The following is a 26,365-nucleotide window of genomic DNA, read 5'->3' as shown; positions in this document are numbered from 1 at the left end:
GAGGCAGAGACATAGGCAGAAGGAGCAACAGACTCTCTGTGGGGAGTCTGATGTGGAACTGGATCCCAGGATCCCCGGATCATGACCTGAGCCAAAGGCAGACACTCAACCGCTGAGCCACCCAGGTGCTCCTTATGCACTGGTTTAATTCCCTTTTGAGTTAAACCGCAAAGCACCTCAGGTTTCTTTGAATTGCCATCACTGACCTCTGTTCTTTGGTTTCGATGGCATCTGTATTGGTGAAATATTTTGCATTCTCTTTCATTCGAGACCACAGTCAACTAGTTGAATTAGGTCCACATACTTTCCTTGGGGGAAGCCACAATCATGGGAGAGAGGAGCTGTCCTGCCCACACCGGAGGCTGAGTGGGTCACAGAGCCAGGCTTCAGATTTTAGGGCTGCTGATCTCGGCGGGGGGGCGCTTACTACACTGCACTGTGTTATCACATAGGATCTTGGAGATGAAGCAGAGATTTGTGGGCAGAGAAGGAAAGGGCAGCCCACCGTACGGTTAGATGCCTGGTTATGCAACTCTTAGGGCCCCAGATGGGCTCCCAGGACATCTTAAAATTGGTGTAGCACATGCAGGATCCTTGGAATGAACACTTTAGTGCTTACATGCTTCTCTCTCTGGTTGAATTTTTCAAATCTTGTGTGACTCCTTGAAAGTTGTACCTGGGCACGTGGCAGCCTAGAGGGTTTGCAATTTTTTCCAGATCAGATGATTATGCTGACCAGTCCTCACCATGAGTGACTTCCGGATCCAGAGAGTATCCTTAATGGTTTTACAAGATGGTTATGTGTCTGAATATTTACATTTAAGGCCATGCTGCTGACGTGATTCTGGAGGGGCCCATTGTGTGGCTTACCTAGTGCATGTCCTCACCTGGCGTGTGGACCAGGATCTCTTGGCTGAGGGGATTGTGAAGCTTTGTAGCAAACCTGAATGTTCTGCTTCCGCCTGCCCTGTGGGGCAGGAATTTCTGCCTCTCTGTGCCGTGGGCTCTCTGCTCCTTGTGAGGGCAGTGTCTCTTTTTTAAATACTAAAGCCACAATCACAGTAACTTCAGAGGAACAGCTCTGGCCTCCTCTCCTGCCTTAACTGGAGATTTTGCAAATGTGTACAGCTTTCTAGATGCTTCCCACCTCCTTACTTTTCAAATATTTTCAAAAGTCTGGGAAGTGATTAGAAGGAGTCTTGCCAAATTAGGAATCTATGAGGTGGAGCATAACACACTATGAAAGTGATTATTGCAAATAGGAAAATAAATGGAGCATTTTTAGAAATTCACCTTAAACCACAGCAGTTTCTCGTAGTTGTACATGAGAGTGTGTTCAGAACCAATGTGATAGGTGGTATTGGCTGGCCAGCTTTTCTATTTCTTCTCCTCCTGATAACCTTTTGAACTATTTCATGGAGTTGATCATGACAATTATTATCTTTCTCTCTCTTTTTTTTTTTTTTTTTTTGTAGCTGGGAAGGTGTCAGGGCATGAAGGACAAATAATTGCATGGTGTCAGAGTCAGAAATAGAATGAGTTCTGAGCCATGACTACAGGCTGGTCCTCCCCCACTCCTGGGGCTCACTGCTGCTGCTTACCTGGGGCCTCCTTGTCCCACCCCACAGGACATAGGCCAGGGTCGATGCGGCGAGCCCCTTGATGCCTTTCCTCACTGAGGAAAGCAAGCTATAGACAGTCTCAAAATCACAGAACATTCTCACGGTGCCCCCAAACTGTTTTGGATCTGACAGACAATGCTGTGTTGTAATTGGCAGGCTTGAAAGCTAAGAGCTGCTGCAGACCTTACTTCCACCACTCCCACCCTGAGCTTCATGCTGTGCCTCTGCCCAAATGTCCCAGCCCTCAGCAGGCCCTGTTCTATTTCTTTTCTTTTCTTTTCTTTTCTTTTCTTTTCTTTTCTTTTCTTTTCTTTTCTTTTCTTTTCTTTCTTTCTTCTTTCTTTCTTTTCTTTTCTTTTCTTTTCTTTTCTTTCTTCTTTCTTCTTTCTTTCTTTCTTTCTTTCTTTCTTCTTTCTTTCTTTTTTTTTTAAATTTTTTTAATTTTTTATTTATGATAGGCACACAGTGAGAGAGAGAGAGAGAGGCAGAGACACAGGCAGAGGGAGAAGCAGGCTCCATGCACCGGGAGTCCGATGTGGGATTCGATCCCGGGTCTCCAGGATCACGCCCTGGGCCAAAGGCAGGCGCTAAACCGCTGCACCACCCAGGGATCCCCTTTCTTTTTTTTTTTTTTTAAGATTTTATTTATCCATAAGAGACACACACAGAGGCAGAGACATAGGCAGAGGGAGAAGCAGGCTCCATTCAGGGAGCCCGATGCAGGACTCGATCCCAGGACCCCAGGATCACACCCTGAGCCAAAGGCAGATGCTCAACCACTGAGCCACCCAGGTGTAGTGGGCCCTGTTCTACTTCATTAAGAAAAACCCCATAAGTTTTTCTGAGTACCCATTTCAGGAAATGTGATCTGAAATTAGTATCTTATGTCATTATTATCAGAAGGAAAGCTAGTTTTAAAAAGTAGAAAGGAAATTTATAGATGTTGTCTTGCCATATTTTTGTTTGAAGAAAATAGAATAGTGAATTGAACAGTTTAGTCTTACAGGAGACAGACCAGGCTTAGAACCTTATTGCTGAAAGAATTAATAATTATCATGAAATGGACTCAGATTGAGTGTCAGACTCAAAATTGATTTTTTTTTTCTTTATCTGGGCAATAATCTCTTCCAGGTAGAGGTATGAACTTGTGTTATGTAAATAACCACAGTTATTACTCATTTTGATTAAATGACCTTTTTCCCTTCTCACTGTGGAAAAGTCCACAATGTAGGCTGTTATGTCTATAGGCTTAATTAACCTTGTATATCATTCAGTAACACAGGCTTATCTCAATATGCCAATAAGGACATGGTGCTTTTTTTGCCATTAAGCATGCTGTGCTAATTGTCCTAGATTTGACTTAGAGAAAGAAAATAGTCTTATGGTTCTTGTGAACTAGGGACTTTGCCAGTAAGTTCTCCAGGAAAAAAGGAATGGACTCACCTGCCAGTGTACAAGACTAACAGTCCTTGCTAACGATACCCCTGGGAAACTCCTCCAGCTGGTATTGTTGTCAACTCCCATGTTTTGGGTGTTGAGGAATGTTTTCTGGGCCTCTAGATTATGTTCAGGAATATAATGGAGGAGGGACTGTGGATAGCTTGAGCATCCTTCAGACTTCTGCATGAAAACATAATACTACAAGCCACAGAAACACAGCCTTTACCTCCTTTGTATCCTGTTGCTTGCAGAGTTGCAGTGCCATGGCCAGGGCAGGGAGACCAGTCTGTGCCCATAGGACCAGCATCCTGGCCAGTGCCTCAGGGGTTGTGATTCCTTGTTTCAGGAAGAGGCACTGACATTTGCTCTTGTCGTCTGAGGAATATACATGTAGAGACCACGCCTTCCACTGCCTTTCCATCTTTTCTCGCATGTCCTGAACATCCTTTCCCTTAGCTTTCTTGTGAGCTTCTTTGGAAGGTGATAAGAACTACAAATATCAGCCTTTCTCTTCTGGAAGTACACCTCTTCCTTGACTTATGATGGGGTTACATCTGGATAACCACATTGTAAGTTAAAAATATCTTAAGTCAGAAACACATTCAGGACACATAACCTACCGAACATTATAGCTCAGCCCAGCCCACCTACGTGCTCAGAACACTTATGTTCATCTGCAGTTGAGCAAGAGCATCTAACACAAACCTAGTTTTATCACAAAGTGTTGTCTATCTCGTGATTGAATAATACTGTGCCAAAAGTGGAAAACAGAAGGCCTGTGTATGGGTGCAGAATATTGGTAAAGAGTGTCGATTGTTCTCCCTTATGATCCCACAGCTGCCTGGGAGCTGCTGCTCCTGCCTGGCATCACAAGAAGGGATCGTACCCTGTGCTCACCTGGGAAAAGATACACATTCAGAATTTCAAGTATGGTTTCTACTGAATGTGAGTGGCTTTCCCACCGTTGTGAAGTTAAAAAATTGTTAAGTCCAACTAGGATCATCTGTACATGGATCTGTGGCGTCCCATCTTGGTTCTCTTCGTATGGCTCTGAAAGGTTTTTTGTTTTTTGCAGCCCCTATTTTCGAGCTGCAGAAAGCACTGGGTTTTATCCCTAGGTGTAGAGGAGCAGAGAGTGAGGTGTTCTTCAGGAGAGAGGTAGAGGAAGCAGGAGGGGAGGTTGGAGAACTTTATGTGTGACTGAGCAGCTTCTGGGTTGAGCCATGGCTTGTGGACCCTGTGGCCTCTTTCCTTGGTGGGCTGCATCTGGTTCACAGAGCACCATTTCTCTTAAGAAAAAACATCTGGTTTGGTAGTCTGGTTTGACCCAAGGAGCCTGCCCCTAAAGCCATGAGGACCTACTTCCATTCCGTGTTCACCCTTTAAGATTTAGTTCCCATGGACTTTAAAGGTGCATATTATTCTCAAGTAGCAAGACCAGCCACAAAGAAGCCTTCAGGTAAAATGTTTTGCTTTTGCCCTCATTGCTTTGTCTCCTCCACAATTAGCAGGCTTTTCACAGAAACCCCAGATGATTGAAACGCATAAGAGCACTCTCCATAGGCCATGGTAATTAACACTGTAAATAGAATGAAAATTAAACATTCCAATAAAGTTTAAAATTCCTCTTCAGAGTGCACTGGCTTCTTTGCAAGCTATTATCCTAGAGCTGTTGGGGTCTTTTTTCTTAAGTTGGTTAGTTACTACCTTCATTGGCTCTTAGGAGCACTCTTTAAAGATAGGAACACTTCATTAGACTTAACTAAATAAATTGACTTTTTAGATTAAATTCATTCTCTGGATTTGCACAAAGGAATAATCACCCATGGTGAATTACCTTCACTGTGCAAATACCTATAAAAAGGTAGTATCAAACAGACTTCCCCTGTATTTCCTAAGGGGGTCAGGAAGCTTGTATTGATCTCACAAGCAGCTTTGGGGTTATATCCAGAAGTGTTCTGATACTTTTATTATGAAGGGACTTAAGTAACATGGTAACAGGATAAGATAGTTTGTACTAGCAGTAGTTGCTCATTTTAAAGTAGAATCTAAATAAAAGTGACTCTACACATATTTTATACCATTATTTTTGTCAATTCCATTTTTAAAAGTCACAACCTGTTTTCTTATGCCTTTCCCAAAAGTTTAGGTATATAATTAGTCTTAGTATTGTCAATTAAAAAAAATGTTTAAAGTAGTTTTGCTTGCTGAAAACGGGGCCTAACTTGTATTTTACTGAAAGATAACAGTCTAGAAACAACCTAAATGTCCATCCACAGGGAGCTAGTCACATAAAACGTGGTATCTGCACTACAGCAGAATACTATGCGGCCATAAAACGGAAAGATCTGTACTGATACGAAATGACCTCTAGGTTATATTTTTTTAAATGGCTAAAAAAAAAAAGAAAAAAATCCAGGTGCAGAACTGTGTATACTCTGATATATATTAGAGGACAAAAAAAGACGTGTGTATCTGTGTGTGTATATATGTATCGAAGATCCTTGAAGAGATAATATACAAAACTGAATGTGTTCCCTCTGGGGAAAGGAACTGGGTACCTGGGAATAAGAAGAGATGGACACTTTTCACTTTTTATTTTGTGGCACTTGAATTTTGAGCTACGGAAACACATTACCTATTCAAAAAGTAAATAGATAAAATTAATATTGAAATGAATAAGTGACAGACTCTTTGTAACAATCTTAGCTTCAAACACCAAAGTTTGAATATCTCGAGCAGCTCTGTCCCATAGAGCTTTCCGTGATGATAGAAATGTTCAGTATGGGCCCTGTCCAGCTCAGTAGCGGCAGCCACAGAGAGCTTTTGAGCACTTAAAACGTGGCTTATGCAGCTGAGGAACTAAAATTTTAAATTTTCTTTAATTTTAGTTAATTTACACTTCAATAGCCACACATGGCTAGTGGCTACCATATCATTTGGGGGTATATATACCAGAGTATATGGTTTCGAGTGTCTGCTCTGTTTAGAATGGACTAAAATTTAGAGGTGTTTTAGGAGAAATAATTATTCCTTTAGGCCCTCAGAATAAAATGAATTATCGTTATGTCCAAGAAAATGCCTCCATTCTCTTTTTGCCATCAAACTTAATGCCATCGCATATTTATTGAAATAAGTGACTGCTAGTCAGAGTTGAAAAATCTTCATTTTTTAGGAACATAATTTTTTATGGAAACTCTTTTTGTGGCCTTGCATGGAAGCTGTCTATTTTTTTAGGGATTTGTTTTCTCCTCTCTAACACGGACCCTATTTGTGTATCTCCTCACAGAGTAACATGCTGGGGACTTTGTTCTTGAGCCCCACAGCTGTTGTGACACAAGGGGACAGTTTGCATGCTTAGCCAGCAGCTGCCAGAAGCCCTTCTAAAATGGTTTTGGCAGGAAATAGTACACAAGTGGAAGCCAAATTAAAAGCAGCTTGAAAAATAAACAGAATGACTTTGGATGCCACTTAATACATAGTCCATTTTTCCACTGAAGTTTGTCTTCATAATTTGTTAACATGTAAGCCATGTTAACATGGAAAGTCCATGGCAGGACTGTTTCTAATTGTCTTTGAAATCCAGGGTCTAAAAAAAAAAAAAAAAAAAAAAAAAAATTCCAGGGTCTAGCCCAGGGCCTGGCATATGCCAGTATGAGGTCATTATTACTATTATTATTATTATCATTATTTCTAATGATCGACTATCTGCAAATTGGTTTAATTGATTTAGTTACTAGCTTAACACTGTTGTGCGCTCAGGATAAACTAAGATGTAGATAATTAGTGGTTTTGGGTCCCTCATCTCTTTGCCTTTCTACTACACAAAACCACCCACCCTCTGCTCTACAGTAAGACATTATGAACATTATTTAAACATTATTTATCCATTCTGCACACAAGCTTATTTTTGTTGTATGCAGGGAAGAAACACACTCTTACTGTGTTTCCTGTAAAGCAGGAAATTTTCAGAAGGTGAAGGCATAGGTGTGAACATAGTACTTTTTTAAAGTGAAGGCAGAAATCTCTCAGGGTGGTTATATTAAATAAATATGTGGGTTTTTGTTTTGTTTTTTGGGTTTTTTTTTTTTTTTGGCCCCTAAAGGGAAAACTACTAAAATCTTACTTTTAGGCCTCAAGTCATTCTTTCCACAAAATTCAGTCTGCTTGCTCTAGAAGACCTAAGGAACTCCAACCTCTTAGCCCCCAGAATATGTATGATGTTGAGTGTTGTGTGTGTGGAGGTTGGGGTGGGGGGGGGGCGGGTGGCTGATGGCTGCTGGGGCTGTGCCAAGCAGTGTTTGGTTCTTGTTGCAGACCTTCACTGCCTGGTGTAATTCCCACCTAAGGAAAGCTGGCACCCAGATTGAGAACATCGAGGAAGATTTCAGGAATGGCCTTAAGCTCATGCTGCTTCTGGAAGTCATCTCAGGTTGGTCTTGGGCATTGCATAGTTGTCCTACCTTGCCCTGCACGTCCGTGTGAGCTCTAGATACGCATCTATTTAGAGGTGGCTGGATCAGAAGTCCCTTTGAACCTGGCTGGGCAAGAACATGGTATTATTGGCAAAGAACACCTTTCCAAAGAGTAATCTGCCTTGAGTTGTTTTTCTACTCTGAAAAAGGAGTAAATTCTGTTTAAAATGGACTTATTAAAATAATGTTTGCACTGCCCATCTTGAAACAAGAGAAAAAAATCACATGTCTGCGACTACCCACCATGCTGCCCACTTGGCTCTTAGCACAGCGACTGCACCTCCCAGACATTGTCTTTCATGCAGAAAGCCAGTATACATGTTGGCATAACTCTGAAAACATGTGCTCAGATCCCAGAGGGGTTATGTTTTGCCCTGAACTTCAGTTGGCTGGTTTAGACTTTGGATGAGAGAAGGGATCACCCTCGGAGAAGTGTGACTGGGAGGATGATGGCAAGGCTGACCTAATCCATATATCTTCATAATCAGGTGTCTGCCATGAGTCCTGGCAGCCACTTCTGTGATTTGGACCAGGCTGTCATGACTTCCTCTAATAACTGGTCAACCACTCCAAAGGCTTCTGGGATACCACCCAGCTTTCGTCTGTACTCCTTTGTAAGTCAGCTTGGAGACCAAACCAGACTGTCCCAGCAGATCTGAAAAGCATATGGCTCCGCGCTGGTCCATTGGTCTTGAAAGTTTTTTTGGTTCTTGGCCCCTCTGTACTATGATTTACTGAAGCCAGAGACCCATCAGAAACAGTCACTTAACTATTTCCATTTAAGGAAGCATGGAGTCAGACTTTTGGCATCTCGATTCCGTGTCAGGGGGGTTACTTTCTCTTGTGTCTACGCTGTTCTTTCTTCATCCAACAGGGGAAAGGCTGCCCAAACCTGACCGAGGAAAAATGCGATTCCACAAAATTGCTAATGTCAACAAAGCCTTGGATTACATAGCCAGCAAAGGTGTGAAACTGGTGTCCATCGGGGCTGAAGGTAAATGAAGGGTGATGGGAATCACTCTGACTGTGACCCTGACCTCACCACAGTGGAGGGTAGCTGGGCCTTCTTCCCATCATTTCTCATGTTTGCGTCATGTCAGGCTTCTGGGAGGCTCGGGGTGCAGGGATGAGAACAAAAGACACTATGAATGGCAGACCAGGCTCTAGAATAAATTGTAAAGAATAGAGTCAGATATAATGCTGTCTTCTTCAAATGGATTACTCGGATGAGAAAGAGCTTAACCTTCCTGGAGACCCTTAAGAACTCCTTGATAGGAAGCAAGTAACATCTTCATTCTCTGGGAGATTGGGAGTCCTGGTGGGTTTGACAAGAGCTGAGACCTGTGAGGTGCTGGAAGGATCAGGATGAAAATGAGTGAAGCAAGGTGAAACCAAGTTCTCCATACTTGGTTACTTTGAACCTTGGCCTTTCCACTCTTTAAACTTCAGAAACTCTTGGGGTGTTTTCAGTGATCATGTGTTTGCAAGATTTGTGCTTATTATTAACTCAGAATTCACTTAAACCAGAGACATTTGGTTATGAATATTGTATAACCAGACCCACTGTGACACTTCTAAAAACATAAACTGGTCTTTGTATGTCTATGTATTTTTTCCAATAGCTCTGACGTAAAAACTTACGGGAAATGTACAAGTAACAGGAAAAATTTATGTCCTAATTATGTTATCTTTACACTAATTTGTTGTTTTTTCTTTTCTAAAGAAATTGTGGATGGCAATGTAAAGATGACACTGGGTATGATCTGGACCATTATCCTTCGCTTTGCTATTCAGGATATCTCAGTTGAAGGTAAAAGACATGGTTGAAAATCTGATTGTATTATGATACTTAGAGGGATTTATAAATCGAGTTTTTTTTTTTTAATTTTATTTATTTATTCATGACAGACAGAGTGAGAGAAAGGCAGAGACACAAGCAGAGGGAGAAGCAGACTCCCTGCAGGGAGACTGATGTGGGACTCAATCCCGGATCTCCAGGATCACGCCCTGGGCCAAAGGCAGGCACTAAACCACTGAGCCACCCAGGGATCCCCTGTAAATTGAGTTTCTAAAGTAAAATTTAAATAGGGTTTTGTGAAATTGAACAGTCATTTACATGATTTAATGAAAGCTATGGGAGTTGGGTTTTCACAGATTTTATATTTGTATGGGAAAGACCCCAGCCATACTGTTTCATTCATGGGGGTGGAATCGTTTTGGAAAGATGAGCACATGTTCAGAACAGAAGTTGGTTTTTAAAATGAGCGGTTTTTTTGAGCTTTTAATTGCTTATTATACCAGTAGGTTCCCAACTATAACAGTTCTGTAGACTCAAAGTTGGAACATTTTTTTTTCCAGGTGCAAAAAAACAATCAGTTGAAATCTGAGTTCATTCATTCACCCTCCCATCTCCTTCCCTCTCTCCCTCCCTCCCTACCTTCCTTTCTTCTCTGTCTCTATCTCTTTTGATCTGTTAATAAAATCTCTATTGTTTTTGTATCTTTTGGCCTAACAACTGTTCTGTCACTATAATAGAATCATAGTCCTTGGCACTGCCACTGAAGATGAAAATCTTTAGTCTTTTACGCCTACTGTACTCCTAAATATTTTGATAAATTCAGCACTGTTGAAAAGTGTCAAATTGACATTCTTAAAATTAGATCTTTGCCAATTTAGCCCTCAAATCACAAAATGTATAGCTGTAGGACTCTTTAAAGGCAGTCTGAATTGTCCAACCAGTCAGCATCTTATCTGTACCTTTGCACCACCTAACAGGTAACTGGGTACTGAATGGTGAGGTATTGGGCAGGTGTTGTATATAAATCTGCCCAGAGTATGGAGTACCCCTTGATGCTAGTCATTTTAAGTAATGTTACCAACAAATATTAAAAAACAATAATTTATCTACTGTTGGGTCAGATTGCATGAAGCCTACAGTATTTACCCATAAGGGACTTTCTGACCCACTTAGACTATTCCCTTCTGGCACAGAAGCCACATTTGTGTCATCTAAAAATCCAAGTTAGATATAATGATATTAAAATCTCAATAATTCAGGCTCAGAAATGACAGCCAGCTTGAACTAATAAACAGTATGAAATTGAAAACTTTCATGACAGTGTACTTTTATTAAAGTACATTCATTTCACTCTAGTGAAAATAACAAGATGCTTCTTAAAAGTTCTTGCTTTATTAAAGGAAAAACAGTAATTTGTAATGATTTTACCAATTTTATAAACTTCCAAGTTTACATATTTAAACAGTTGAGTCCACCTTAAAGAACAAATACTATTTGTAAAAATCCTGTTCACGCTGTTGCATTTGCTAGACTAGTGAATCCTTTTCCCACAAATATTACAGAGGTGAACTTGACCTCAGGTTTTTTCTGATTGGTTACAAAATTTAAGTTAGTGATAATATTAATTTAGAACTAACTTCTGTTTCAAGCGCAGCTGTGAGTGGTATTATCCATTATTCATTTTCCCTAAAATGATTATTAATGTGCCCAAAATAAGATAATCAAGTCACAATATTTTATGAAATACCACAATAAAAGTTACATTAATCTGCTTTCAAAAAGACTAAGAAATTAAACATTCAAAAGTGGAAATTTGATTAGCAAAGTACTAGATCTCTTCTAAGTAGATGTCTTTCAGGAAGTAGTTGGTTAACTTACATTTTTATTTTATTTATTTTACTTTTTTGGAATTATTTCTTAACAACCTCACTTTATTTCTGGAAGTCTATAGAAAAATGACCTTAGTTTGTTTTAATAATGTGTATCATGTGGAAAAAGACATTGTTATTATGATTGAATTCTTTGAGGAGCCAATCTCCTTCAACAGAATGATGGATTTCTTCCAGGAATTAAAATGAGAGATTAATATGCCTGCTAATGAGGGTGGTCCCGATGTGTGCAGGTGGGGTTCCTTGGAGCATCCGGTGGGATTCTGTAATGAAATGATAAATGGCACTACCTGTTTTAGGATATGCTTTTCATACCCACGACCAGGGTTTTGTGTGTGGATGTATGTGTGCATGCACCAAATGGCCGAGTTCCAGATTTAATCTATCCTTACGGAGACTGGGGTATACCACAGCCAGGTACCTAGTAGGCACAGCCTTGTTAGCCTGGTTAGGAAAGCCAAACATGGGCAAAGGGTGGGAAAGAGTCTGTTTTTTATTAGATTAACCAATTAAATGAGAATACTTTGATGTCTATCAGCTAAGAGCATCCAGTCATATTTAGAAAGAAATTAGGTGTTACTCAGTGACTCGCAAATTTAAACTCCAGTAGCAGTTATGAGATTTTATTGATCAACTTCACCTCTGTTTACCTTTCTAGCCTAAATTTCATTTAAACTTTAAAAAATGCAGTGTGTGGGGATCCCTGAGTGGCACAGCGGTTTAGTGCCTGCCTTTGGCCCAGGGCGTGATCCTGGAGACCCGGGATCGAATCCCACGTCGGGCTCCCTGCATGGAGCCTGCTTCTCCCTCTGCCTATGTCTCTGCCTCTCTCTGTCTCTCTGTGTGACTATCATGAATAAATAAATAAAAAAAATCTTTTTAAAAAATAAATAAAAAATAAAAAATGCAGTGTGTTCTTTCCTCCTGATGTATAATTTCTTACTGATTACATCAGTCAGGATGCCAAAGGCAGGCAGTTATGTACATGGCAGAAAAACAAGTTTTCCATTTTTGAAAACTTCTATCAGTTAATATTTGAATAAAGTATTAGAACTTTCAGTTGTTTTTCTTAATAAGGTTTTCTGGAGAAGAGACATGAATAGGAGTCATTCACCTAGTCCTATATCACATGAAAGTTTGGGAATCTGTTTATTTCAACTGGATTATGGGACACAGGGAAGTCTGACTAGAATGGACAATTTAGATAAATAATTACAGAATACTTTTTACAGAAAAAAAAATCAACTTTAAGCCCTTACTAAAATGGAAGACCAGGACCCATTGTTAGTCAAAAGTCCACACGTTTATAGGGTTTTTCTGAATTAACAATTACTTACAGGCAGGATCCTAGATTTGGGGAGTGGTTTGGAGGGGCTGTTTGGATGTGTATATACTTTGGGTCCAAGAAGCCAGTGCCAGAGGAGTATTAAGATGCTGTCTTGGTTGGCTTGGGCTGCTATAACAAAATACCGTAGACTGAGTGGCTTGAACAACAGAAATTTATTTTCTCATGTTTCTAGAGGCTGGAAGTCCAAGATCAGGGTGTCATTATGGTCAGCTTTTGATAAGGACCTTCATTTTGGCTTGTGGATGGCTGTCTTCTTGCTAGGTCCTACGTGGCAGAGGGAGAGGAAGAGTGTGCACTTCGGTGTCTCTTCTCAGAAGGGTACTAATCCCATCATGGGAGCCCCACCCTCATGACCTCATCTAACCATAATGGCCTAAATAAGGTTCCATCTCTAAATAAGGTCAGGGCTTTAACATAAGAATTCAGGGAAGTGGGGGAACACAAATATTCAGTCCATAACAGACATGCAGAAGATTTGTTGGGGGAAATGCCTGTGAAGAACCAGAAATGGCTGAGAGAGCCATCAGGCTAGTGCAGCTGGCCAACACTTGTGCTGAAGAAGGAACAGGAGGGCTGCAGGGAGAAGGGTCTTAATGGTGATGGGACCCTCAGACCCATTCAGCGAGGCTGATGGAGAGCCCTTAAGCCATGGTCGCTTCCAGAGGAGCCCTACATATGCAGAAATGGCCCAGCTCTAGTGCCCCCTCATACCCAGTCTTTGGAGCAGCATGAGGAGTTATGGCCTCTGGGGAATGCAGGGGTGCATCCAGCATGGAGCAGCTTGTCTTAAGCTTCCAGCAGCAGGACATCTGAGCTGCACATTGTCATGGTTACCGGGGGGGGGGGGGGGGGGGGGAAGGGACTGTTGTTGTTTCTACTTGGTCAAAACCCAAGTGGCCAAACCTGAAAGACACTCATAAAAGCCTTTCAGTATTATAAAAATCACCACATAAGGGAGTAAATCTGAGACACACTGGCTTCTGTGAATTCCATTGACCTAAGAGCATAGTGAATCGAGTGACAGGTTAGTGAAGTCTTAACCCAGATTTTTTAGTTTCATGTAAACAAATGGTAAATCACCCATATCCCTCAAGTCTGCTTTTATTTATTTATTTTTAAAGATTTTATATATTTATGAGAGACATACAGAGAGAGGCAGAAACATAGGCAGAGGGAGAAGCAGGCTCCCTGTGGGGAGCCTGATGCGGAACTCGATCCCAGGATTCTGGGATCATGTCCTGAGCCAAAGGCAGACGCTCAATTACTGAGCCACCCAGGTGCCCTGAAGTCTGATTTTACATCCAGGATGCCATAACTTGCAGTTGCTCCTGCGTTGGCAGTGTCATCAGAAGTCAGTTCCTGGGAGCAGTGTCCTGCTCCTGCCCTTTGGCAGAGACCATGGGAAGAGATGATACATTTGGTTTTTGGCCCCCGGGGAGGTCTCTTTATAAAGTGACTAGGAGTTGGGTGCATGAAGTAGTGAGTATTTCTTCCATGTGGACACTTTTCTTTTTGGCCCTTATTACAGAAACCTCTGCGAAAGAAGGTCTGTTGCTTTGGTGTCAGAGGAAAACTGCCCCTTACAGAAATGTGAACATCCAGAACTTCCACACCAGGTGAGCAACCAGGGCTCTGGGATTCCTCTGTTATTACTGGAGTCCTCAGATGGCTGGAAGGTAGTGGTCACACACAAGTGTGTTCCAGCTTGTGTCTGAGAGGTGTTTTCTGATGCAGTGGAACCAAGGTTATAGAATCTCTGATGCTTAAGATCTCTCTGGGGAACCCATCTGATTAAGATTTGAGGTGCTGGTAAAACAGCATAGTATTGATAAGCACCCTAACACGTCCTCATAATTTGGGGATGTAGGAATGTGCCTCACTGTGGCCTTCACCTGGTGCTGGGGTGGGGGTGGGAGTGGCTGGTGTGGCTTCTCAGCGAGAAGGATGCCAAGGCAGAGTCTGCATGTTCCTCCGATGTCCTGTCTACACTGGGAAAGACAATGCATTGGCCAGTTTTGTGTGCTGGGATTTGAGAGAAGTAGAAAACACGTGTGTAACATGATGGCAACCTGCGTGAATGAAACCTAAATATACTCTGAGTGTGGTTTTGTCCTTGCTCCAGGGTTCCTCATCATGCAGGTTTTCTGTCATTATCATTTGTGAGGCAAAGAGTTGTCTGTATTTTCACCCTTTAGATGGTGGCTTACCCAGAAATATAAATGGGTCTCTAGCCATCATGGATAGTCAGCAAAATGGAGGGTGAGGATGAGCCACAAGGAAAAATGGGAGAGGTTCTTCTGGGTAGACAAATATTATAGAGTACATCCCAAGTACTAAGCCAGGTCTTGAGTGTACGAAGCTGGGAAAGAAAACGTCTCTGTTCCTATGACATGTTGTCTCGAGGATATAAGGAATCACGAAAGAGAAGGTAATCCTGCCAGTGTGAAAGTCAACCAGTTGCAGACCTGCCCGCTTCTCATTGACCTTCTTGCTGTACCTCCTTGGGCCCAAGATTGGCCCAAGCACATGAGCTGTGTAGCCCTGGGCTTTTGGGTTTCTTTCTTCCCCCTGACCCTTTGAGGAACAGAACCCCCACTCCCAGACCTCGTTGAACCCCTCGTCAGAACTGGCAAGCTCAAAGCCTGGGGCTTTCTAAAGAACAGTTGGCTTGAGTGTCTCTGGGGAAACAGACTGGGAATCCAGGTCCTCCTTGCTGAGTCCCTCAGGTGTTTACATGTCTTTGCCTTATTTAAAAACATGTAAAGAACCTTGTGAAGAAAGACACAGGAAGACCTGAGAGCTGATAGCGACTTTTTAAGTGTACTAAGGATCTTGGGGGGAGTGTGTTCTGGACATTTCAGGATAGATATCCTTGTGTCTATTGGGCAGACCCAATATAGGGTCCATTTTAGAGACTCCAGAGAGGGAGGAGGGGATCGGGACCAGGGAGGAAAGCAGAGATGGAGTAGAGGGGCCCAGAGACAGGGAGGAGTCCCAGGCAAAGGTAGGCCTGAAGTTGTAAATGAAGAGGAGTTCAGCAGACCCTAGAAAGATCCTGGAAAGAAGACTGATGTTTAAGGAAGTGATCAGAAGGTCACTGGGTCAGGGAGGAAGTGCATTAAGTCAGATAGCAGGACACTGTGTCCCAAATTTCAGTCCTTTGTCTGACCAAGGGCATGCCCTTGCTGCTACTTTCTCTCCATTATTAACATGTATTCCCTTTCTTCTCGACTGTTGTGCAGCTGGAAGGATGGCCTTGGACTCTGTGCGCTCATCCACAGACACCGGCCCGACCTCATTGACTACTCAAAGCTTAACAAGGTCATTCTGGGGGCCTGGCATGCAGTGTCCACCCTGCCCCTCAGCACATCATTCTGAAAATGAGCACATCAGCACTGAACTCACTCAAATACCAGCTGCCACTGGCCGAGGTTCCCAGCTAGCCTGGCACACCAGGCAGAAGGAAATGGCAGCCAGGAAAACACTTCTATTAATATTGAATTAGTTACTAATATTAAATAATTAGGGTGGGACAGGACCCAAGGCTAAGTTACCCTTCTGGCCCACATGTCGATTGGGCTTGATTTACAGTGAAGGTTTTTATTGATGTTTCTTAGAGATTTTACATTCCCAGATTGTAAACATGAGAAGGGGACATATATGGTTTTTAGGGGGAGAGAGAGGTTCAAATACTCTTAGCCTTCTTTTTAAATTCCCTTTACCTTCCTTGAAGGTTTTAGTTGCAGACATTTTTACTCAGAACTGATTAACTTACTTCTCACACAAGGGATACTTTATCATTATGTTGCTATCAATTGATGATATTAGTTGTAGCTTTAGCCAAGAGTTTTTGCGGGCACCTGGCTGGCTCAGTCAGAGGGCCATGTATCTCTTGAGTTTGAGCCCCACATTGGGTCAAGAGATAACTTAAAAAAATAAAAATCTTTTAAAAAGATTTTTTTTTAAAAAGGAAAGGTTTTGGTTTTGCTCTCTTTAGAAAATGCAACTTGAGGAAATTTTAATTCTCTCTGTAAGCTTAAGCTTCAGCGTGCTTAAGTTTCAAATAGTCTCAGAATTCTTTCTCTAAAACAGTAGTTTAGAAATGTAATCTATGACGGAAAAAAGTTGTTCACGCTCCTTCTCAATCCTGTGGTAGACAGTCTGTGCGGCCCTAGAAATAATGACATGTAAAGATTTAGGACTAAAAGTGTTGTCTGCCCCAAAAACATTCCTACAACTGATGATTCTAGCTGCTGCTGTGCTCAGCTGGCTGTTCACATTGAATTGCTGTGTTTTGGTGTGGAATCTGGCTGCATGCTGCCCTCACCTGTGTGATGTGCATGGTCGTTGGAGGAGGTCACTTTTGCCATTTTTTTAGTTGTCACCTGCTCATCACCTCACTTCCTAGCCTGTCTCTGATGACTACAAGGTAGCTCATCAAGAATTTACTTGTATGAAAAAAAAAAAAAAAAAAAAAGAATTTACTTGTATGAAAAGATGAATCCTACAGTTCTGTAATGGAAAGTTGCCAGGGTTCCTCAACTTTTCAAAGCATACATGCTCTTATTCTGGAGTTATTTTGGAATGTCTCAAACATGGAGATGGTGTATATCTTTTCAGTGAATCTCTGTCTCATTTTCAAAATGAAGGGGTTGTTCTAGATCGAACTAGTTTCATTAGCATTTTATAATGGTTGATTTTTATTACAAATGGTCAACAGACCTGTGGCAATTGGCTAAGATGAGTGAGAAATGATGGTAATTATCAATAGCAGTTAATACTTATACAGCTCTAGATTAGATTCTGTTATGAATAAATACATATATTTATTGTGTATGTATCATATATTAATATGTATGTGACATAGGGATATATCACACACTTATATATGTATATTAGTCTATTCTAGTATGTATATTATATATTAATATGTATGTTACATATACATATTATTATGTGTATGTTACATATACATGTATATTCATTCAGTCTTGACAGTGCACAGTGAAATATAATGCAGTGATGAAGTAGGTATTGTTATTATCCCAGTAATGAAAGAAGTATGGGATTCAGAAATCTGCCCAAGGTCTCGTGGCCAGTAGCTGAGCCAAGGAAATACTTAATTGCCTCATTTTATCTCTCTCTGTTACAGTATAGATGAGATTCCCAGAGTCTCAGAATCAATCTATTTTTAATATTAAAATTTTTCTAATATATTTAAAACAGAAAGACTTTTGCTCAGCAATTTGGGCTTATAATTATATGCATAAAATATGCAGGTACACCTGACATTATCATATGGCTGCTTCTAATGGAATGCTTTGTTGAAACATTTACTTGAAAAAATGTATATTCTGTGAGGCCAGGAAGCTTGTTTGGATTTCTTCACTGAGCCCTCATGAGTGAAAGCCTGCACTTCTGAAATTGCTTCAGCGTATTAAAATGTACTTTCTGCAAAGGGCTGCAGTTTCTAAAATATTTAATATGGCTTTGATGTTAAAATTCATTGAAGCCATCCCTGGACTAACATTCCTTTTCTGATTGATCTATCTTTCCAATCCCCATCCCATTTCAGGTTTATAATGATCTCTGAAGTGGATCAAAACAAGAAATGTTAAATAAGTCTTTAAATTTTTCAGAATTTTGGTTAAATTTATTTTATTATAGCATATATATATTTGTATGTAAATATATATGTATATATTTAACCAATTTTACAGTGAAGATCAATGTAATCTTAAGAACAAAAGTTTCCTCCTACTTTTGATTTACAATTTTAGTCTTTGGCATCCTAGAAGCATAATTTTTGCTTTGTTGCCACCTTGTGACATTCTTTGGGGATCTAAAAGTTTCACCAACTGGCATGTTGCCTTCTCTTCACCCATCAATTTTCTTATATTCAAAACAAAAGCATTGTACTAAATATTCTCCATGATCACCTTCCAGATCTGGAAAAATGTAGGTTTCATGATTTCTTCTGGAATCATGAAATGTCAGTAGAGTTGAAAACAGCTCAGAGGTCTTGAGTGTTCTTTCCAGTCCACGAGAAAGTATCTGACAGCTTTACTCCTGTCTGCAAAGCAGTTGTCCTCTTAAACCTTGGGCTCACATTTTATGATTTGGATGGAGTGTGCATGGATTGTGTGGGGTTCATATCATTTTTGGTGTTTTTCTAAATGTTTGAAGCGATTGGGAAAAATTACTTGTACTGTTATGGTTACATGCATGGAAAGGTTGCCTCCTAAAAATGAGGTGTAATAAAACACATCATTCATAATTCCTTTCAAGAGACATTTTCAAAAACTGGCTGTGCTGTTTTTCATGCAGGATGACCCAATAGGAAATATTAACCTGGCCATGGAAATTGCAGAGAAGCACCTGGATATTCCCAAAATGCTGGATGCTGAAGGTGAGAGGAAAATCGTGTTTACCAACTTGTGCAAAGTCTGTGGCCTACACATGCTATGGCCATGCATGGGGATTTGTAAAACTTTATAGCCAAGTTACATCTGAAGTACTTAGGAATCTGAAGAAGTTTATGTCATTGGCCATGGGAGCATTAAGAGAATTTCATTTGCAGCTTGTTCATGAATTCTTTTTAAAAATCCTGCTAAAAACCACGCCAGCAAAACTCTAATGAAAGAACTTGGTAAAAGGTTCAGCTTTGGCAAAGAAATAGAATGCTTTGGTTTGTGATCTGCAAAGAAAAATTATTTTTATTTTTGTAACAACACACTGTTACCTTTCTTACCACATGGAGACAGTTTAGCAAATAAATCTTGTGAAATGCTCAGGACTCCACAAGGAAAAACATTCTTCCTTCCAAACAGTAATTATAGAATCAAAATACAGAATATGGAATGTTTAGCCAGCAGCACACCTCTCAAACGTCCATGTTTCATTTTGGGTCTAAATTAAATTTAGTTTAGTTAAATCTGGAAGAACTTCTAAACATTTTGCAGCTGAGCATCACTCATGCTGAGGACTAGTTTCAAATAACTTTTGTGCCCTCTATATGTAATAAATTTGTGTGGGTTATACCTATGGCACCTCATTGAAAGCACAGATATGTGGAAACCATCCATTCATTTCACTTGTTCATGATTCACTTGGCACTCAACAGACATATATGAGTGCCAGGTATGAGCAAGACCCTCTGCTAGGTACTTCAGGAGATAGTGAGATGTATAAGGTAGGGTCCTGGCCTCAAGGAACTTATGTTGCTGTGTTTGTAGTTAATACTTTTATTCCATAACAGTCCATATCTTCCCTTAATTGGCTTTATTAGGGAAAAGCAGAGAACTTGATTATAGCCAATTGTCAATCATCTGTTCCTCCTCATTTTTGGTGATTGTATTATAAATGATCATAAACTAGGTGTCTTGAAGCAACAGAAATTTATTCTCTTATGATTCTGTAGGCTCTAACTCTGAAACCAAGCTGTTGGCAGCACTATGCATCCTCCCAAGCCTGTAAAGCAGGTTCCTTCCTTGTCTCTTTCAGCTTCAGAAAGCCCCTCTCATTCCTTGGCTTATGGTAGCATCACTCTTCCGTCTGCATCTGTCTCTACATCTCTTTCTCTCTTTCTTACAAGGACATCAGTCATGCTAGATTAAGGATCCTGTGTACCCCAGCAGGACCTCATCTTCATTTGATTATATCTACAAAGACCTATTTGCAAATGAGATCAGATTCATAGGTACCAGGGCTGGGAGATAGGACTTCAGCAATATCTTTTTGAGGGACACTGTGCAACTCATATAACAGTTATCTTCAGAGTAGGATTCTCATTTTACCCATTCATTAATTTAACCATTTAACAAACATCTGTAGTATTGGGTGTTAACACTTGAATACACTCCTCCAAATCTGTTTATGCTTTGCAAAAACTCTTTAGAGAGAGAGAGTCAGTAAAATGATGTAATAGCAATATAGAATAGTTCCTTTTCCTTTTTGTCTGTCTTTTCTAAGCTAAGTTTTCATTTGTGTGGCATCTCCTTTGACCTTTCTGTAGAGTAAATAACTATCCAGAGTTTACCCACTCGAATTAATAGCTTGGATTCTAAAGAGAGGAGAAAACAGACCAACAGTAAATTAATGCCTCCCTAATACACTGCAGTTGAGGGTGAGTTCAGGGTCACCATCATTATTCCTCTGGCTTGCTGACATGCTTGCTAGCTGGTAGGTAGGTTTTCCCTTAGCCCCTGAGTCCTGGTCTGAGTGTGTGTCCATCTTGTGAATCCTTCTAGGCCAATGAGATGCACTGGTACTCCTTCATTTCCTCCTCCCTTGTGACACATTTTAGTCTATTTTCTTTTAAATGGTTCAGAACAATGTTTACATGTTAGAGTATTTTCTTTGTAATTTCCCACAGGAGTCTTCTGGCAGTCATGAGCTAGACTGGGGCACATTGTGATGGGGCACATTGTGATGGGACAATTTTAGTCTTTGGCATCCTAGAAGCATAATTTTTGCTTTGTAGCTACCTTGTGACATTCTTTGGGGATCTAGAAGTTTCACCAACTGGCATTTTTCCTTCTCTAAACATGAGTTTAGAATGGTCCCCTCTGCATGTGGCCCTTTGTATCCTCACTACAGTACCACGGGGCCTTGTCACCACCACAGCATTGTATTAGCATGTCCTTGCTGGAGCCATGTCCTGTGCTGGCGCCTCCTATCAGAACTCTCATCCCTCCCGCAAAGCCTTGCCTTCCCACCTGCTCCTGTTGACCTCACTTCCTGTCATGGTGTTGCGGCCTGGACCTTAAGTGGGGGTTGTCGAGTGGCTAGCTGGGCCACTCTCCCATGAGCTACTACCTATACTAAACACCAGGGAAACTTGTCCTCATTGTAACTGTCTGTCATGGTTTTAAAAGGTTCTGAAAGTTGTTTTCTCTTTTTTCCTCCACAAACCTTTCCTTAAGGTGAGCACTGGGCTTAGGTTCCTGGGTGTATACATTCTGTGTGGACTCGCAGAAGGGCTCTTTGTCGACCCCTGGGCCCTCCATATGTGCAACGATAGGAAGTCTCAGGGAATGTGCTGTTGCGTGCCTTCTGTGGGCTTCCAGAACTCTGATTCTGGCTGTGGATGTAACGTTCTTGCAGATTTAGGGCTCTTCTGTGCTAGCCATGGCCTTCTCTTGGGCAATTCTCAAAAATACAGATAGTAATGACTTTGTAGGTATGATTTCTTTGACTGGAGCCAAAGTTTTAACAACATAAGTGTGTGGCGGGTGAGGGGAGGAGACTCACGGCTTTGACTTCTCTGAGGCAGCACTTGGCAGAAGCCCGTGGGTACTAGAACATCCGAGCAGTTAACCTTCTTTTCTCCACACAGATTTAGTATACACTGCCAGACCCGATGAGAGAGCCATAATGACTTATGTTTCCTGTTACTATCATGCTTTTGCTGGTGCACAGAAGGTGAGGATGTAAAAAGAGTCACCACTCACCCTTCACCTTCTGTGTCTTTTTTTTTTTTTTCAATTGTTTTTCTCTTTTTCCCGTCTCCTCTGCATAAGGAGACCTGTCTGGTTCTGAGGAGGAGGTCATTTGTCTTTTTTAGTCTAGTTTTCTTTGAAACTTACTTTCTGTCCATGCGATAGTATGCCGTTCGTGTTTGTTTTCCAGAAGATTCCATACTGTTACACAACCCCACATCCATTCTGGGCATACTCTCTGAAAACCCAATGACCAGGTTTCACCCATAGGAAATTACATGGTTATCTTTTTAACTTTATTTTATCCAGTGACCCAAATGAATTTAAAGTTTAAAAGCAGTTCAGCAAAGAGTGGTGTCACCAAGGTGGAAGAAGAAAAGGATGTGTGTTCACATGGTTCTTTGTTTCTTCCTGTTGCTTATTTTGGCAGCTAATACAAATGGTAGCAAGAGTCACAATAAGTACAAGCCCTGTATATCCTTCTCTTTAGATGTTTTATTAACCCTTGGTGGTTTTGTAAATGGCAAGGTAAGTACTCACAGAAGGTGTTAAAAGCCACATCCTCTCCAGTGAATTTTGTCCTCATGGGAGCCAGGACCATTCACGGAGCAGAAAGCCAATAGTTATGAAGGTGGGGGTGGGGAAATGGCAGGAGAGATGGGGCCACGGATAGATGCCCGTATTCCCAGCATCCTGCTAGGCTACCTATGTTGCTTAGAGCAACAGTGGCAGATGACCTGATCTGGTCAAAAGATGAGCAGATATGGGCCTCATGAGTCATTAGGAAGTGACCACAAGCCCTGAGAGAGCAGCACACAGTCCCCATATGAACCTCTTGACTGCACTTATAGAAGCACATCACAGGGTAGGGGAGGAAAAAGACCCTTGGCGAGTATGAGAAAAACATGTGGGTTCAAGCCATTCTGTTCACAAACAATGTCAGTTTGAGAGCCTTCTGGAGGCGTAGGGTTGTGGGCCCAAGAAACACACAGAAAACGGATCTGTGTAAACCAATCCGTTCTTCCCTTTGTTCACCCTGGTTTCTACTCTTCATCTGTGTGTGTGTTTGTTTCTGTGTTATTTTTTTCCCTCCCTTCAGACATTGTGAACACTCCTAAACCCGATGAAAGAGCTATCATGACATACGTTTCCTGCTTCTACCATGCGTTTGCGGGCGCGGAGCAGGTATTCAACACGTGTCGATTTGGGCTGCTGTGCTGCTCTTCTGCATTGGTTTTAGTTGTGTGTGCGTGCGCGTGCGCGTACCTGGGTGTGTGTTTGTGCGCTTCACATCTTACCTTGGAATCTTTCTAAGTGTTTCGTGATGACCTAATATGGCAAGTTCCAAACCGTGAATACTTTTTGTTTTTTAACAGCTTTAATTTTAGATAGTTCCTGAAGTGTTTGTTTGTTTGTTTGTTTGTTTGGGTGTTTTTTAATCTTTCCTTCCTTCCAAGATATTGTTTTTATTTCATTAGTAAATGGTGGGAAACATTTGCACTTTAGGAAAACACAAGCACCTTGAAAATGGTGCCACATTCATGAGCAGTGACGGGGAAATCTGATGAGGAGAAATGAGCACCTCCCTGGTGCCCCTGTTTCCTCTGCCAAGAAACTGCTTTCTGTTCAGTGATTTGTTCTAACAACTTTCAAGATGAGTCCTAATTTAACTGCAATAGTGAAAGGATAACAATGTTAAAGCCTCAAAAAAAAATCACATTCCTTAAGACACACGTTGTGGGTGAATGTCCCTCAGCTTTCTACCTTATCCACCTGTCTCTTGCCCCTCCACGTACGTGTCCTTGGACAAAATGAATGGGCCAGAGTGGACCAAGTAGGTATCGTGTTTATGATTTCTCCATGACAATCAGCAGCAAATGATGCCAACTGCAAATGGGGCTTGTGAGGCAAGGCTTTGGGACAGGCTAGAGGCCAAAGGGGGTGGCTTGGGCTTCTGGATTCACCACGTGGTCGTGGTTTGGGGCACTTTGCTACCCCCAGCCTCAGTGCCCCTGCATGAAATGACGACTGAGAATTCCATACACCTCAACGACTTTTCGTGTAGGGCACACCAATCTTAGAGCAAGTCTAGCTCTGTGGAAGGATCCCATCTAGCAAGTTCTGTGTATTCATTTTAGGTCAAGAGGGCTGTAGTGAACTCGGTGCAATGACAATATCTATTCAGGACCCAGTTCTTTTTTTTGCTTTGATTTCCAAAGGCTAAAGTTATATAGAGAGCTCTGGCCCTATAGTCATGAGGTCAGTAGAGTACTCAGGTGGACATTCAGGGATGGGGATTTCCTCTTCCTGGACCCATATATTTCTGTCACTAACTTGCTTGATGTTTTACAAAGCTTGTGTTTTAGACTAATGGTATCTTCCCATTATTCCCCACAGTACATTCAGCCTGCCGTGTAAGTCTGTGTAAAAAAGGTGTGAAATGACTCATGAGCCATATCCTCAGTCTGAATCCACCCTAACCTTGACTCTGCACCATCGACAGCACACCATCTGCTCATTACCTCTCCTGCCTCACCACGTTCCGTTTTGTGCATGCACCTCCCTGTCGACAGAGCTGTCCTGTTTACCTATTGTGTTTTACAGGCCGAGACAGCAGCTAACAGGATATGTAAGGTTCTTGCTGTGAATCAAGAGAATGAGAGGCTGATGGAAGAATATGAGAGGCTAGCGAGTGAGGTAAAGGGAGCGGGTGCCCGGCAGTCCTGTCCATTCCCACCCAGAGGGAGAGGCGTGGAGGGGGAGCACCGGCTGTCAGTGTTTTCTTTCTCTGCATTTTTCATCTCAGACAGAATACGAGTAGGAAAATGCACTTGATCTCAGAGGTTGCTCTTCTCATAGCAACATGCTTACTGGCACAAAAGTAATCCTGATGGTCTTCCCAACCACCCCAGATCATAGAAAAAGTTTGCGTGTTTTAAGGAGTGGGGCACGATTCCAAGCTCAGCTCTGCACCACCAGGGTTGGATGCCCCCAGATGAGCCCGCATTACTTTTTGTTTTTTTCTTGCCTTGTTGGTGACTGACCTCCAGTAGCGTGCCCTCCATCACTCAGAAGTCCTGCTCCACGCAGCAATTGAGCATTACAGGAACTGGCCCAGCCTGTTGTGAGACATGGCGCAGCCTTGTGTATGCCTGTGAATATCTAGAGGGAAATGTAAGGAGGACAGAGCCCCTCTCACCCATGCAAGGTGTTTGAACCTAAGAGTCCGTGATGCCTTCTGTAGCTCTTCAGCCCAATTCTGGGTTAGGATAGCACTTTCCACATTGCTCTTCTTTTTGTTCTGATTTAGTTGCATAAATAGCAACTAGGTGGTCTTGTCACTGCCGTTACATTGCTTCCCCCATGCAGGTGATGGGCTGAGTGAGGTGCACAGCCACACACACCATTTCTGGGTTCACTCAGTTACAGTGACACACATGTCAGAGACCAAATGGTTTTTGCTCTGACTTGATTTAGCCGATATTTGGTCTGTCCTGGGAAAAGCATCGGGATTCTTGAAGTAAATCTTCCAAAGTAATGGTCAGTAGTAATCCAATATGATGATACTAAGTTTAAAATGTTTTCATACTGCTACTGTGGGAAAACTCAATTTGACAGCATTGTTTAACCCTGGTGACCAACGTCAGGGTAGAGGCATGACTGGGGCCAAAGGACAGACACTCCTCAGTAATTCTGTCCTTCGTTTTTTCCCCCTGGTCCTTCTTTTATCCTCTTCAAACCCTTAGACTGTGGATATATCACCATATTTTTAAAGATTTTATTTATTCATGAGAGACAGAGAGGCAGAGACATGCGCAGAGGGAGAAGCAGACTCCTTGCGGGGAGCCCGAAGTGGGACTCCATCTCAGGACCCTGGGATCACAACCTGAGCCAAAGGCGGACACTCAACCATTGAGCCAGCCAGGCATCACCCCCTCTTTTTTTAAAGTATATCACCATTTTAACAAATTTTTATTCTTGCCTGCCATCGTTTTCTGAGTGATCGTAAATGTCAATTATTAGTGGCTTTCCAACTTGATCGTAATTCGAGAGAAGGGGTATATATACTTCATCCTTAGGAATTCACGACCATTTTCACTTTTATCGTGTGGATTTCCTCAGAAGCCAGGTGATAGATTAAAATATACCTTGGCATTGAGTCAGTCCCAGATTTACAATACATTTTTCTGATCAATAAGTTCATTAGATTGGAGCTTATTTACAAAATACTTACATTTGAAGTTAAACCCGATTCTTGGCTGACTTTCCATCCCATGTCAGGTTTTTGTTTATTTGAAAGCTCCATCCAGCATTTTTGTCTGCTAATGTCTAGTCCCTGAGTTTCCTGTAAAT

General features: G+C 41.6%; 1 protein-coding gene across 2 annotated transcripts in view; it reads left to right on the top strand.

Annotated features, from left to right (window-relative positions):
• Positions 1 to 26,365, top strand: part of ACTN2 (actinin alpha 2) — a 66,444-nt gene that overhangs the window by 19,570 nt on the left and 20,509 nt on the right. Inside the window, exons 2-9 of one of the 2 annotated variants that reach the window (XM_025448528.3) lie at positions 7,380 to 7,494; positions 8,412 to 8,531; positions 9,261 to 9,347; positions 14,101 to 14,188; positions 15,815 to 15,893; positions 18,900 to 18,981; positions 23,112 to 23,197; positions 24,617 to 24,709. In XM_025448528.3, the coding sequence (XP_025304313.1) occupies positions 7,380 to 7,494; positions 8,412 to 8,531; positions 9,261 to 9,347; positions 14,101 to 14,188; positions 15,815 to 15,893; positions 18,900 to 18,981; positions 23,112 to 23,197; positions 24,617 to 24,709 (750 nt within the window). Of the gene's footprint in view, positions 1 to 7,379; positions 7,495 to 8,411; positions 8,532 to 9,260; positions 9,348 to 14,100; positions 14,189 to 15,814; positions 15,894 to 18,899; positions 18,982 to 21,909; positions 21,996 to 23,111; positions 23,198 to 24,616; positions 24,710 to 26,365 lie in introns of both variants that reach the window. The other variant, XM_049108741.1, reaches the window with a different exon arrangement.

This window comes from Canis lupus, chromosome 4 (genome assembly GCF_003254725.2).
Source record: "Canis lupus dingo isolate Sandy chromosome 4, ASM325472v2, whole genome shotgun sequence".
NCBI lineage: Eukaryota > Metazoa > Chordata > Mammalia > Carnivora > Canidae > Canis > Canis lupus.
The sequence above is the reverse complement of the archived record's forward strand: the minus strand, read 5'-3'. Positions and strand labels throughout refer to the sequence as shown.